This window comes from Peromyscus californicus, unplaced genomic scaffold (assembly GCF_007827085.1).
Source record: "Peromyscus californicus insignis strain IS unplaced genomic scaffold, ASM782708v3 Scaffold_3__1_contigs__length_106647218, whole genome shotgun sequence".
Taxonomy (NCBI): domain Eukaryota; kingdom Metazoa; phylum Chordata; class Mammalia; order Rodentia; family Cricetidae; genus Peromyscus; species Peromyscus californicus.
In genome coordinates, this window is record NW_026294551.1 from 16,134,166 (window position 1) to 16,148,902 (window position 14,737).

Sequence of the window (14,737 nt, forward strand, 5' to 3'; positions counted from 1 at the left end):
AGTGGCCCAGGCTTGTGGTCTCAGCACTTGGAGACTGCCAGGAGACAGGAGGATCACCCTGAGTTCAAAGATAATTTGGGCTACATAGTGAGTCCCAGTCCAGGCTGTGCTACAGAGTGAGACTCTTTCTCAAAAACAGAGAGAAAGGAGCTGGAGTGGTGGCTTAGTGGTTAAAAGCACGTGCTACTCTTGCAGAGGACCAGGGTTCAATTCCCAGCATCCACATGATGGCTTACAACTGTCTGTAACTCAAGTTGCACGGGATCCAGTACCCTCTTCTGTGTCCATAGATGACATGCACACATATGATGCACAAATATACATGCAATCAAACTCTCATACACGTATTTTAATTTATGTTTATGGATATTTTGACTACATGTATAAACACAATATGCATGCAATACCCACAGAGGCCAGAAGAGGGCATCAGATCCTCTTGGAAATGGAGTTACAGGTAGTTGTGAGCCAAATGTGGGTGTTGGTAATTGAACCTGGGTCCTCTAGAGGAACAGCCAGTGCTCTTAACCACTGAGCCATTTCTCTAGCTCCTTCTAAAAAAGTTTTTTAAGGAGAGAATGAGATTGAGATTTAGATTGTGTCAGCTTTGACAAGACAGGGCGTTATGTGAGAATAGCTGTAAGGTAGGAAGAGCTACAGAGATGTTATACAAGGCGCATCCAGGTTTAAGGAATTGCAGTTTCCCTGGGATCTGAGAGCATATGGCACCAGTCTGCTTGCCAGGAACAAAACAGTCACTGGGGGGGTCTGGAGCCGAGTAACCCCAACATCCAACTGTAGGTGGACTTTTTTGTCAGGACTGGACTGTGATCAGCTCTGTTCCGCCAGCCACTTCCCAAATAACCACTCAGAGACTTATTAATTATAAATGCTGGGTTGATAGCTCAGGCTCATTACTAACTAACTCTTACAACTTAAATGAACCCATTTCTATTAATCTGTGTGCTGCCCGAGGCTCCTGCATGTCCTGCTTTCTTTCCATCTCACTGGCTCCTCTGACTCCACCCTCCTTCTTCCCAGCATTCTCTCTGCCCCGAAAATCCTAGCCATCGGCCAGCTTTTTTATTAACAATGAGAGCAGTACATATTTATAGTGTACAAAGATTGTTTCACAGCATTCAACATTGATAACCCATGATCAAATGCTCCTTTTCAAGTTTTGTTCCCTAGATTCAGGTGTTCACTTTCAGAAGGAGAACCAGGCCACCATGGTTAAAGGACAGGGAACATCGGATGGGGGCTTGAGGCCAGCTCCATGAGCAAGGGTCTTAGGACCCTGATACCTTGTGGGCTGTTGTAATTATCAACTAGGGAGAGTCTCAATGAGGAATTGTCTCCACCAGCTTTGCCTGTGGCACATCTGTGGGGGTTCCCATGATTGTTGATTGAAGTAGGAAAACCCACCCTGAACGTGGGTGGCACTGTTTTCCCTGCTGTATAAGAATAGAGAAAGTGGAGCTGGAGAGATGGCTCAGTGATTAAGAGCATTGGCTGCTCTTCCAGAGGTCCTGAGTTCAATTCCCAGCACCCACATGGTGGCTCACAGCCATCTGTAATGGTATCTGTTACCCTCTTCTATCTGATGCCCTCTTCTGTCATGCAAACATACATGCAAATAGATCACTCATATACATTAGATATATGAATAAATAAATCTAAAAAAAAAAAAAGAATTGAGAAAGCTAGCTCAGTAGTAACTGAGCAATCAAGGATACGTGCATATACTCTCTCTCTGCCCCGACTGTGGGTGTGGTGCTCAGGTTCCCACCCTGGCTTCCCTGCAGTAATGGACTGCAGCCTGGAATTACAAGCCAAATAAACCTTCTCTTCCTTGCTTTATGTCAGGGTGTTGTTACAGCAATAGAAACGAAGCTAGAACCCTTTCCAAGCAGCAGGTGCCCTGTTCACACAGCCCCAGGGTCAAGACCCCCGGAGTCAAGTAAAAAGACAGAGCTGCTGTGTGAGCCCACGTGCTCTCTGTGGCCATGGTGTGGCAGTTACCAAGGCCATGGGGTTTACTAAGGAGAAATGGGTAACAGCAAACAAACCCACAGCCCTCCATTCTGGTTGCTGTCCCCTTGCCTCTGGGGACATGCAGTCATGGGTATTTGTTACCACTGTACATTGTGGTCGGGGCTGAACTCTACCAACTGATTGAGGCGATCTTTCTCCTCCTCCTCTTCCTCCTCCTCCCTCCTCCTTCTCTTCCTCCTCCACCTCCTCCTCTTCTCCTCCCCCTTCTTCCTCCCTCCTCCTCCTCCTCCTCCTCCTCCTTCTCCTCCATCTCCTCCTCCTCCTTCCACTTCCTCCTCCCCCTCCTCTTCTCCTTCTTCTCCTCCCTCCTCCACCTCCTCCTCTCCTCCTCTTCCTCCTTCCTCCTCTTCCTCCTCCAACTCCTCTTCCCCTTCTCCTCCTCCTCCTTTTTCCTGATTTTTTTGAGACAGGGTCTCATGTAGCTCAGGCTGCCCTAAACTCACTGTGTAGCCAAGGATGTTTCTCCTGCCTCTGCCTCCCTAATGCTGGGATTACAGATGTATGTCACCATACCCGGTGGCCATCTTTATTCTGCGCGTGTGTACATGTGTGTGCATAACATGGATGTGGAGTCTCGAGGCTGATGTCATGTATCTTCCTCAAATACGTCCCTTCCATCTTATTGTTTAAAGACTGGGTCTCATTGAATCTGGAGCTCACCGATTTGACTAGATGGGCTGGCCAGCAAGCCCAGGGAAGGGTCCGCCTCCCAGCACTGCGATTACAGCCGTTATCTGGCTTTTACCTGAGTGCTTGGGAAACAGTCAGGTCCTCCCTCATGCTTGTAAGCAAGCACTTTACTGAGTAAATGGGGTCATCTCTCCAGCCCCGTCTTTATTCTCTGAGTTCCTTACAGCGCCTTTCAATCCATACGGTGCTAAGAGCTCAGTGGTGCCGGGCGGTGGTGGCGCATGCCTTTAATCCCAGCACTCGGGAGGCAGAGCCAGGTGATCTCTGTGAGTTGGAGGCCAGCCTGGGCTACAGAGCAAGATCCAGGACAGGCTCTAAAGCTACACAGAAAATCCCTGTCTCGAACCCCCCCCCCAAAAAAAAAAAGAGCTCAGTGGCACTTTTGGGAGGTGAGCTGTCTTTACTTTGTGGCACCCCTCTGAGCAATCAGTAGTGGTAGTGGTAGATGCCTTCCCCAATCTCAACCACCCCCCCGAGCTCCTGGCAGGGCCTTGGACAAAGACCCTCTAAGGTTTGTCATGGTCATTGTCGTTTTGGGCACTGCTAGGGTAACAGCATGTAGCTGTCTGTGTTCCGATTAGGTGCCACTTGTGGGACAGTGTCTGTCCCTGTCTTGACATTGTCTCCATATCCATACATTGTCCCAAGGCAGAGTCAGGCTTCCTCCTTGCTGTTCATCTGTTGGCCCTGGAAGCCAGGGCCTGGTATATGGCAGTGGCTGAGGTCGCTGCTCTGAGCTACACATGCTCTCAGCTTTTCAGGTGCTCCTTGCCTAGTCCTTGTCATAGAAGGTTGTTGTTTGGTTGGTTGGTTGTTTTGTTTTGTTTTTTAATGTAACGGTGAATAGTCTCCTTTTCTGCATTTGCCCATCATATTCATTTGAAATATTTGATTAGTTCATGTCAATTTTTAAGTTCTCAGCCCATTCTTGATTCCATCTCAGGTTGTGGGTGGGCTTCATGAAACATAGTAAGTGGTATAAAACCAGACACTGGACCAGGGATATAGTTCAGGAGGTAGAATGCTTACCAAGTGTTCCTGAAGCCCTGGATTTGATCCCCAGTGCTCCATGAGCTGTGAGTGAAGGTGTATACTTACAATTCCAGCCCTTGGGAATGGAAGCCGGGGAAGAAGAAGTCAGGTTCATCCTTAACTACATAACAAGCTTGGGGCCAGCTTGTAATACATGACATCCTGTCTCATACAATAATAACAACAACAAAACAGAAACAAAACACACCAAAGCCACCAGAAATATCTGGTCGTATCTAGGCCTCATCCTGAGATAGGGTTCTGGATATCTGGGCAGCCTTTTCCCTGTAGCAGCTGCAGCCAGCACAAAGGATGCCCAGGGTGTACTGGCCTTGGCTGCATACAGTCCTCTCTAAAAAGGTAGTATAGTCTCCTTTGTGTAGGTGAGAGTGCTGTAAAAGGTCAAGAAACTTGCAGTGAAACTCAAGCCCTAGTCCATGTGACTGGCCTCTAAGCTTTTCCCTTGGCCTTCCTGGTGGATGAGGGGCAGATCCCATTGTGGCTGGTGCCTGAACCAGCCTGTGCCCACAGTACTTGGTTTGGTTTTTTGTTTGTTTTTGTTTTTTATTAAACAAAACAAAATAAAAACAAGATAGCAAGGGACTAGAGAAATGACTGTTGGTTAAGAGCACTTCAGTTCCCAGTACCCACATTGGGTGGCTCACAGATGCCCAGTAAATCTGATGCCCTTATACGCTGGTCTCTTCCAGAGGACTTGAGTTTGAATTCCGTTACCCATGTTGGGTGGCTCACAACCACTTATAACTCAGCTCTAGGGGGATCCAGATGCCCACTCCTACACAACTCCCACCCCCCACAATGAATTTGGGGGGCAGAGGACAACAAAACCTCTCATTTTGGAAGAAGTAAAGTTTTGGTGCCTTTAATATGACAGCCTTCAAAGGCAATGCATGTTATTAATATTATTTGGAAACCTGGTTAGGGTTTCCAAATGAAATTATTGTGTCTTTCTTTTTATATTGCGTTAAAGTTCATATGTAGCTCTTTGCACTAATCCCTCCTCCTGGAAATGATTAAGGACTGAACATCTTTACTGAGTAGATATGAACATTTAGTCCCCACAGTTACAGTATTTTTAAGAGTAAGCTAACTGAAGAGTTTTTAACTGCTTAATGTAAGCTAGAAAGGAAGCAGTTTTTCCCACAAAGAAGATAATCACACTTGACCTGTGTGCCACTTAATTAAATCAAGTCATCCGAGGAAAATAATCGTGTTCAGTAACAGGAAGCATTTGTTGAAAACAAAGTGGGAATTATTCCACCTTTAGTGAAGAATCGCACCATTAGTACTTTGGAAGATTGGACAGTGCTTTTACCTAGGGGGCTGGCCTCATGGGGGAGGGCTGTTTACTGCAATCGACTGACAGTGCCTCCATGTATGGAGATTAATTTCCTGCTTCTGTCTGCATATTGTCGCTTGTCTTAGGAGGATCTCTAAAAGTTTATTAACATTTAAATAGCCACTTGAAGGATCACATTTTAATTAAAAATCCATGAGGTCTTATGGAGCTCTGAGAGTGAAAAACATCTCATGTAGCTTTACCTGCCAGGCCATCCCCTCTTGTGACAGAGGGTGGTGACAATGTGTTATACTGTAGACACTGGTCCAGTGGCTCTCCTGGTGAAATTGAACAGGAGCTCATTGGCAATAATACCCTTCTGCCGGTAAGTTCTTTAACTCGTGCCAAGTAGCCCCGCCCTCCCCTCGCTGCTCCTGGAGACCCTTTTGTTTCTATTGCTCGGTAATTTCCGGAAACAAAAGGGGCTGGTGGCTGACTCGGTGGTCAAGAGCACTTGTTGCTCTTGCAGAGGACCTGGGTTCAGTTCCCAGCACTTAGATAGTGGCTCACAACCATCCATAATGCCAGTTCCAGGGGCTCCGAATGTCTTCTTCTGACCTCTTCTGACACCAGGCATGCACATGGTACACATGCATACATGTATGCAAAACACTTACACTAATAAAATAAATCTTACCAAAAAATACCTAAAATTTTGTTGGAGTGTGTGTGTGTGTGTGTGTGTGAGAGAGAGAGAGAGAGAGAGACAGACAGACAGACAGAGACAGAGACAGACCCGAGTTTATTGTGCTTTTTTTGTTTGTTTTACTGTTTTTAAACCAGTTTTTCAAACATTTATTATTTATTGTTTGCAGGGAGGAGGGTAGGATGGGGTGGGCTGTGTGCATGGGTTTGGAGGACAATTTGTAGAAGTCAATTCTCTCCCTTTACCATGCCATGGAATCCACCTCAAGTCATAGGCTTGGGGGCAGGGGACCTTTACCTGCTGAGCCATCTCAGCTTATTGGGCATACATAGGTGAGGGAGCTTACGGGTGTATGAGTGACCCCCAAACAGCTACGTTACTGCAAAGCCCCAGCCCATTGATGGCCAAATCATGGAAGCTGCCTTATGGCGTCATTCAGCTCACAGTAAAGCATCCTCACAACACACACAACTGCACCTCAGCCACCCATCCTGGCAATACTGTAATCAAGCCATTTCCTTCTGGGTGTCTGTTTTCTTCTGTGAGGAGGAGAAGCTGGGATGGGGGGCGGGGGTCCTTCAGTGCTACATGGACACTGAGTTCACTGTGACCCCCAGAGGGGCTGCCATGCCTGCCACTGCCCAGCATGCAAACTGTCACAGTCTCTCCTCGTATATAGTGAGGGCAGAGCACCCGCAACCTCCTCACACATCTGCGGGCAGTCCCAGTCACAGGTAGACTTTAGTTTAATGACAGCTTACGAGTGTTGAAAGATTTAGGTGTATGAGTGTTTTGCCTACATGTATGTCTATGTACCACATGCATGCCTGGTGCCCTCAGACATCAGAAGAAGGTGTCAGATCCCCTGAAACAGAGTTGCATAATGACCATAAACCACCATGTGGGTGCTGGGAACTGAACTTGGTTCCTCTGCAAGAGCAGTAAGTGCTCTTCACCATTGAATCGTCTTTATAGTCCTGAAAATGCAAGTTTTTTTTAAAAAAATATTTATTATCTATCTTGTGTATATGAATGCTCTACCTATATTTGTGCCTGCATGACAAAAACGTGCATCAGATCCCATTATAGATGGTTGTGAGCCACCGTGTGGGTGCTGGGAATTGAACTCGGGTCCTCTGGAAGAGCAGCCAGTGCTTTTAACTGCCAAGCCATCTCTCCAGCCCCCCAAATATAAGTTTTGATACTCTAGTTTAGACTCATATTTGTTGGGAGGCAACCAAACCAAACGACCCCCCCCCCCTTTTTTTTCTGTTTCTCTAGGACTCTGGATCGATTTGGAAATGTCTTACAACGGGTCCTTTCTGATGACTCTCGAGACCAAAATGAACTTGACCAAACTAGGTAAAGAGCCTCTTGTTGAAGCCCTGAAGGTTGGAGAAATTGGCAAAGAAGGGTAAGGGGCCATATATGAATTTACTAACCAGCCTTGGGGGCCCAGCCTCTCCCTGCAGCCCGTAAGAAGCAGTGGGGTGTGGGAGCCCCTGCATGGGCAGCAGGCTCAGGGTCAGCACTTCTGAGCAGAGTGAGCTTTACACCCTGCGCCTGTTGGTGTCAGCACTGGCAGGGGTGACACTGTCTCAATTACCCACAAAGTATCGCTGGTGCAGACAAGCAGGACAGACGCCTCTAGGCATAAACTGTTCTGTGAACCCAATCCTTACTCTGAAACCTGCTTCGGCTTCCAGCCACGGGCAGCAGCACTATGGGAGCCAATTAAGGCCCCCTGGGGATCTCCCACTTTAATCACCAGGTCAGAATTATTTATAACCAGATGGTTGGTTTGGGCAGCTAAGAGGATACTCTGTGAGTGTTCTGAGAAACATTTTCCCGAAATAATACAATATTGATTTGCTTAGTAAATTCTTCTCTTTGTAGATAGTACATCTGTTACCCAGAGTTAATCTGATTTAGAAATATTCCAGAATTGTGAGGTAATTAATGGAGCCTGATTTTTGTTCCCCTATGATGCCAGATTCTCAAACACCTTAAAGGTCACTGTTCTGGCTCCACATCTAAATGATACTATTAGTTAAAAGATGTGGCCTCCCATCTGCAGCCCCTGATCCCTCTGCAGGGACTAAACCACAGTGGCCAGGGCTGCCACAGGGAACTACTCTTCGGACTGTGTACAAGGCACTGGCTCTTGGATGTTTTTGCTTAGTTACAGCTGATCGACCCTTTTTAGGTCGATAGTACTGGTAGACCAAGGAAGTTGAGTTGTGTCTTCGAGAGCATTCTTTTGCTCAGATTGTCTTGACTTGCCCGGTTTTGTGTTGAAATGTCCCTGTGTTAGTGATTGGAGACTGTACCTGCTGTATTGCAATCTAACCTATTTTCCTTTCATTTTCTGCTGTTGTTAAAATGTATTTGGATTCGGCAATCTGTGGATTTGTATTTTCTGGTGAGTGGTATTCATCAACTCCCCGTGTGGCATTCCATACCCCGTGAGTGCTGAGCCTGATTTGGTCCCATCTGAAGCCACAAGAAAGTGTCTTTTCATCATGTTCCCAGACACGAAGGCACAGTCCAAGGGCTCGAGAAGGCTGAGAGCAGAGCAGGGGCCGAGGCTGTCCTGACAGAGTCTCCCTGATCTAACCTGTAGTCAGACCAGCTTCTTGTCCTGCTGTACCACCCACTCTGACCCCGAGCACTGCCAGTCTGGCCTTGTGACAGACTTGTGAAAACACCATGGGCAGAAGCAGTCTGAAAGTGAGGTCTCCCGGGCTGGGAGTGTGACTCAGTGAGAGCGCAGTGGCCTAGCATGTGCCAGGCCCTGGCTTTGATCTTCAGCACCATTTTTACTTTTTAATTGTATCGAATAAAGGGGACTGGGTCAGAGCAATCTTTGGTCATAAGCATTTGAGTAAGGAATCTTTCTGGAAACAACTGTACCCCACATAGGACTTTGGGGCTCTGTTGGGAAGGTGAGTCATATACATCAGGTGGGCAGCAGATTGCTTTTGGTCAGAGTCTTGCCATTCAGACACTCCATAGTGACTGATATTCATCTGGCTGTCTTGGCACTGGTTTACATCTGCAAATTGGCTGATCATAGGATGTCATACTGCTTTAGACTGACTGAAAAGACTCCCTTTCTTTGGGAATGTGGCTTTCATGGTAGAATGTATTTCTAAATCCATCTTTTCATAGAAGAATCCTGTATGAAATGTCTATCTTCTTGTTGTGAAGATGCTAAATTATACATTAATATGTTATTGACTGTCACTTACTTTTCAGTGCAGAGGAAAATATAACCTAAAAGCCATGCTTTGTGAGGAAAAGGGCCTGAGAAATGGACCCTTGGGGAAGCTGAGGACTCCAGGCCCTTTCTTTATTTCAGAAAATGTTTCCACGGGCATTGTTTGGCTCTAGAGTTTCTAGAAACATCAAGAGCCCCTGAAAGCCCATGCAGGATTCCAGAGCCCAGCTCCAGAAGCAGCGCTCAGATCTGCTTCCTCAGTTCCTCAGCTGTGAACATATACAGCCATGGTGGGGCTGAGGAGAGGAGAGACAGAAGTCAGCCCATGTGGTGGCTGCTGTTAAGCACTGATGTCGTCCTTAATACTGAACACCCTAGGGTGGGCTGTTCAGTGGACTGTGCAGCGGCCCACAGCAGCCTCTTCCTCCAGGTCTTCCCTTTAGCCGCCTCCACCTGTCCAGGCCTCACGCCGTGCACTGGTTCGCTCCACCTGCCCAGCCTTGGCAGGGCCTTGACTGCATCTCCCCGCTTTGTTCAGTCCCCACTCAAGCCCCAGTGATGCTGGTTAGCCTGACGGAAAGTTTGTTATAGTGGTACCCAGAGGGCAAGATGGAGAAGTTGAAATTTAGGTTGCTTTAGTCTGAAGTTGTTTCCCTTTGAAAAGCTTGTCCATGTCCATTTGTGAGCATTTATCTTTTAAGCTTTTCCTTCTTCAAGCAACATGTCTTCTTGTCACAGACTGGAGTTAAGTCACTTTGGAGCAATAAGGCAGTCAAAATGATCTTCAAGGGCTGGGAGTGTAGCTCAGTGGAAGAGTTCTTGCTTAGCATATGTGAAATCCTAGGCTCAATCCCCAGCACTGTAGAGGTGGAGGAGGAGGTGGTAGGTGCTGAGCAGTCTAAACTGTAGAAAAGAACCTGAAAAGGGCCTTTAAATGAGTCAGAAAAGGATGCGTCCTCCATGACGGATGCTGTAACTGGGCAGTGGGGTGTTTTTGCAATGCACTTGGTACAGCTTGGGCCAGTGTGCAGCTGCACCTGGCAGCCCCTTCTTGCCCCACACTACTGTCTCCCAGCCCCTGGGCCCCTGATGTTCCTAGTATACCATGATTCAGCCTTGTCCTGGATGTGTGTGTCTGCATGCATGGATGCATACAGCTAATGCATGGGACTGGTTTCTTATAAATAAGAGAAATTTGATGCATTCTTTGGAGTGAGGTCCTCTCCCAGAGCTGTTGAATCTGCGTTTTTACTCTTCACTGAAAGCATTTCTTCCGGTCACCTTGTAGAACTGCCTCGGGAGGCAGTGTCATTCTTTTTTTTTTTTTTTTTTTTTTTTTTTTTTGGTTTTTCGAGACAGGGTTTCTCTGTGTAGCTTTGCGCCTTTCCTGGGACTCACTTGGTAGCCCAGGCTGGCCTCGAACTCACAGAGATCCGCCTGGCTCTGCCTCCCAAGTGCTGGGATTAAAGGCGTGCGCCACCACCGCCCCATTCTTTTAACTATTCCAAAATGGTAGCAAGTCAGCCTGCTCTGCAGGTGATTTCAGAAACTACTGGAATGGGGCTGGAGAGATGGCTCAGCTGTAAGAGCACTGCTGTTTTTCCAAAGGACCAGAGTTCAAGTCCCAGCACTCACAGAGAGGCTCACAACCATCTGTAGCTCCAATTCTAAGGCCCTCTTGCCCTCTTCCGGCCTCTGCAGGCACTGCACATGTATAGTACGCAGACATATATATGTTCAGGGAAGGGGAGAGGTGGGGGGAGAGAGGGAGAGAGATGGGGAGAGGGAGAGAGCAGATTAAGACTGCTGGAAGTTGCCAGAAGTGATAGTGATTTTAGAACAAGAAATAAAACATTTAAGCCAGGTGTGGTGGTTCATGCTGGCAATCCCAACACTTGAGAGGCTGAGGCAGGAGACTTACCCTGGATTTGAAGTCAACCTGGGCTACATAGTGAGTTCCACAAAGTGAGACCCTATCTCAAAAGAAAGAAGAAAATTTGGTCCAAGACAGAATCCATGATAAAATTGCTTTCTCTTGAGCCTGACTCCAAGCACATATCTCAGATGGGTTTTGACATTGTAACCGGAATGAGCTTGTTCGGTGGCTCTCTGAGAGGGTAGAACACTCGTCCAGAATTCTGAGGTGTGTTTAAAGCCAGTACACCTTACACATCTTTTATGAGGATGTGTAGTGTGTCTTTCTCTAAAATTATTGGTTACATCATAAGGTTGAAAGCATAAAATGCACATTTAGATATAAAAGCTGCAGATGAGCCAAACAGTCACAGGCTTCATTGGTTCTGGGTTCCACATGATACAGCTCCCATTTTGGATGATGGAGGTGCCACTTGGTCAAACTCAGATTCCACAGCATCTGATACACTACAGCCCATGCCGCATTATCTGAACTACTCACATGAAACCACAGAATGCAGCTTGCTCTCTGTCTTGCAGAGGGTTTGTCCTGGAACCCAAGAGCTCAATGCGGCGCTCACCCTTCGGCATCTTTTACCCAGGGGGTGGAGGTGCCAGATGGTACACATTGGTGGGGACATGAGGGACCGTGGCTCAGCAATCTCACTATGATCCCAGATGCTGCAGGCGGCCCTTTGTCCTGTGTGTGGATGAGGACCTGCCCTGTGCTGTTGGGCCAGCTTCCATACCTCACAGCACGAGGCTCGAGAGCTGGAGAGCACAGCAGTTTAACTGACAGAGAAACAGGACAGTTGTGAAATTTCTGGCAATTTACATTTCTGACTCTTCTTACCTAAAAACCCAGGTCAGTTTTTTAAGATTGACATTTGCTATGTCAATTTGAAACCCAAGAGCATTCTCTTTCAGGATGGTCTTCCCACAGGACCTCCAAAACAGCTCTGTGAGCAGTGAGGGCATAGATGTACTTCTGGACTAGCCAGGCCTATAACAGGAAATGGGGAGCAGGTGCTTCAGGGTAATCCCCTTCAATGTGGAAGTCCAGTGTGTCGGCACAGCTCTGGCTCCATTTCAGAGCCGGGGTGAGCAGGAACCGAGGGCCCTGCCTGGGAGGACACTGGTGGGATCTTCTTACAGCCAGCTCCTGTTTCAGGGTGAGAGGCTCAGCCTGGCTGTCTCATGCACACAGCTATGTGCTCTGCCCTTGACCCCCATTAATCAGGAGACAATTACCCCGGTGGACTTCTAGTGGCTCAAGGAGGTGTCCAAGAGGACAGCAGCAGCAGGGAGACCGATCTAAGCTGCGCTGCCTTCCCTGCCTGAGTGGTTTGCCCTGGTCAGCAAGATAGGCTGTGTTTAGTGACCATTGGTGGCTTAATAGTGCTCAGAGACTGTTCTGTCCTTCGTTCATTTCATGCCCAGCTAAGACCCCGAGCTCTTGAGATGGGCCCAGCTAGAAATGGCATGAGGAAGTAGCCACCTTTGGTAGGTCAGAAAGTACCTCAGAAAGGAACCTTGATCCCACAGCTCTGCTGGTGATCCCTCAAGCCCCACCCCTCCAGAACCCTAAAGAGTTTAGTGAAAGGCAGTGCTCTCTACGGGGCTGAAAAGCCTGGCCTTTAAATTTGTGGTGTTCGGAAAATTCCCCGAGTTCTCGTGTCAGGGGCTTTCTTGAGTCCCCGAGACTTGTGGCTTTGTGCTTTCTCTGTGACCGCTCCCCGCAGGCTATGGAGCAGGGGTGGGGTAATATATCTAATCTCACTAGGAAGGAGTCCAGTCAAAACTAAGTGGAGGGGTAATTAAGCCAGAGAAAGGGACTTGCCTGTGTACTTCATCCATGGTAAGGGACAAGTCATGCCCCCAGCATTAAGCTGCCATCGTAACCCCTGCTAGCGATCCATTCTTTCCATTCACACCCCACACCCTTGGCTCCTGCATTTTATGTCCTCCATCACACTCCACCACCTGTCTTTTTTGGTGCATGCTCAAAATCAACTGCAGTGGGCTCAAGTCCTCTGCAGTCCTGTCAGGGGACTTGACACCGGAGTTTCCTGAGTGAGCAGCCAATCCAGGAACTCTTGGATTCTTTCTTAGTGACATTGACATGTGACAGAAGTTCCTCTTTGACTCTCTGTTGAGTGTGTGAGTGCGTGCGTGCCTGCGTGCGTGCGTGCCTGCGTGCGTGCGTTCACCGATGATGACTTTCTCCCTGTTCAGTTGCAGGCCCAGGGTATACTGTCTGGCCGACAGTGATGAAGAATCCTCCAGTGCCGGCTCCTCTGAGGAAGATGATGCACCAGAACCCCAGTGCTGGAGACAAACAGCTGCTCCCCGGGGCTGAAGGGTGAGTAGATGGGGCTTTTGGAGGCTCAAGAGGTTAAGGGAAGCGGCCAGGAGGCAACTAGTCTTTTCTTTCCTCTCCAAGCTTCTTCCTGCACACTGAGAAAAAGGTTTCAGCATCAACATCCTACAGAGGAGAGACTTTGGCTTTGAGTTGCAGTGTGGGTAAATATCAGAGACTTTGAAGGACAGGCTTGTCACTAGAATTGCATCCTGGGTCTTCAGAGGATGCAAACTGCACGTCACCTCCCCCTGGTGGCCACACAGAGAAGGGACCCGTGCGCACCACAGCCAGAGCTTCTTGCTGTGGTTCTGTGGAGCTGAGCTGCTTGGGTTATTTCTTTGGTGAATTTTGAGACTGTAGATGTCTTAGCTGCTCTTCTGGGTTGTGAACTTTATCTGGGTGCTCTCTGTGTGTGTTCCTTGGACAGTGTGATGATCAGAGTGTGTCAAGTGCCTTTCTGTAAGGACCTTTAAATTATTTAAAAGGAGATGAAGAAACATTAGAGTGCAGCATCAGGTGATTCAGAAACTTGTAAGCAAATGGCAACCTGCTCTCTATGAAATGCTCGGAAGGTGAGAAGGGAGCGCAGATGTTTGCACAGCACAGTTGGTACCTCCTGGAACTGTCATGTAGGGCTAGAGCTGTAACGAAGTTGCAGAGTGCTCATCTAGCATGTGCAAGGTCCTGGACTCAGCAGCTCCCACCCCCAAACACTCACGTAACCCTCTACACACACTGTCCACGATGTTGAAACTACAGAGGATCGCAAGAAACCACTCAGAGACCCTAGGCAAGTGCTGCTTTTCTTGACTTGAATGCCTATGGATGATGCAGCCTTTTCCCTTAAGTTCTAAACCTAAAAGGAAGAGGTGAAAATTCTAAGCCCTTTGATGGACTATCTAGAGACTGGCAGGTTCGCGGTAGGACAAGGCTCCTGCTGAGTCTCAGAGTGGTATAAAGGAGCCTCCTTCTCTGAGGGGTGACTGTCCGGACGTCCACTGTGCAGCGAGAACGTTCCGTTCCGTCTAAACTTTGTACCTTCTCTAAAGTAGTAGTTCTCAACCAAGGGTAGTTTAGCCCCCACAGGGGCTAGTGTTTGATTATGTTGATGGAGAATGTTCTTGCCATCTCTTCCTCAGAGGCCAGAAGAGGCTGCTAAACGTCTTGTGTAGCACAGACAGGACAGTCCCCTCAAACAGTGACCCGTCCAAAGGCGCATAGTGTTGCAATGGAACAGCTGTGGGAGGGTGACGTGCAGTCACAAGGCTTGTGTTAGTCAGAGGCTCGGCAGAAAAAGACGCTTGCCACCAAGGCTGACAGCCTGGATTTGATCCCTCGAAACTCCCCTCCGCAGGTGGCTCACACACACACGCTAACACACCATTGCATTCTTTGTTTGAAGGTATGTTGGAGGTCATCGAACAAGTAAAATTATGAGGTTTGTTGATAAAATTTGAC

General features: G+C 47.9%; 1 protein-coding gene across 2 annotated transcripts in view; it reads left to right on the forward strand.

Moving 5' to 3' along the window:
- The window catches only part of Tex2 (testis expressed 2), a 112,707-nt gene extending 97,973 nt beyond the window's left edge, over positions 1-14,734 (forward strand). The window contains exons 8-10 of one of the 2 annotated variants that reach the window (XM_052755750.1): positions 7,065-7,197; positions 13,153-13,279; positions 14,682-14,734. In XM_052755750.1, the coding sequence (XP_052611710.1) occupies positions 7,065-7,197; positions 13,153-13,276 (257 nt within the window). In that variant the 3' untranslated portion in view covers positions 13,277-13,279; positions 14,682-14,734. The remainder of the gene's footprint in view (positions 1-7,064; positions 7,198-13,152; positions 13,280-14,681) is intronic. The other variant, XM_052755751.1, reaches the window with a different exon arrangement.
- Positions 14,735-14,737: the final 3 nt, after the last annotated feature.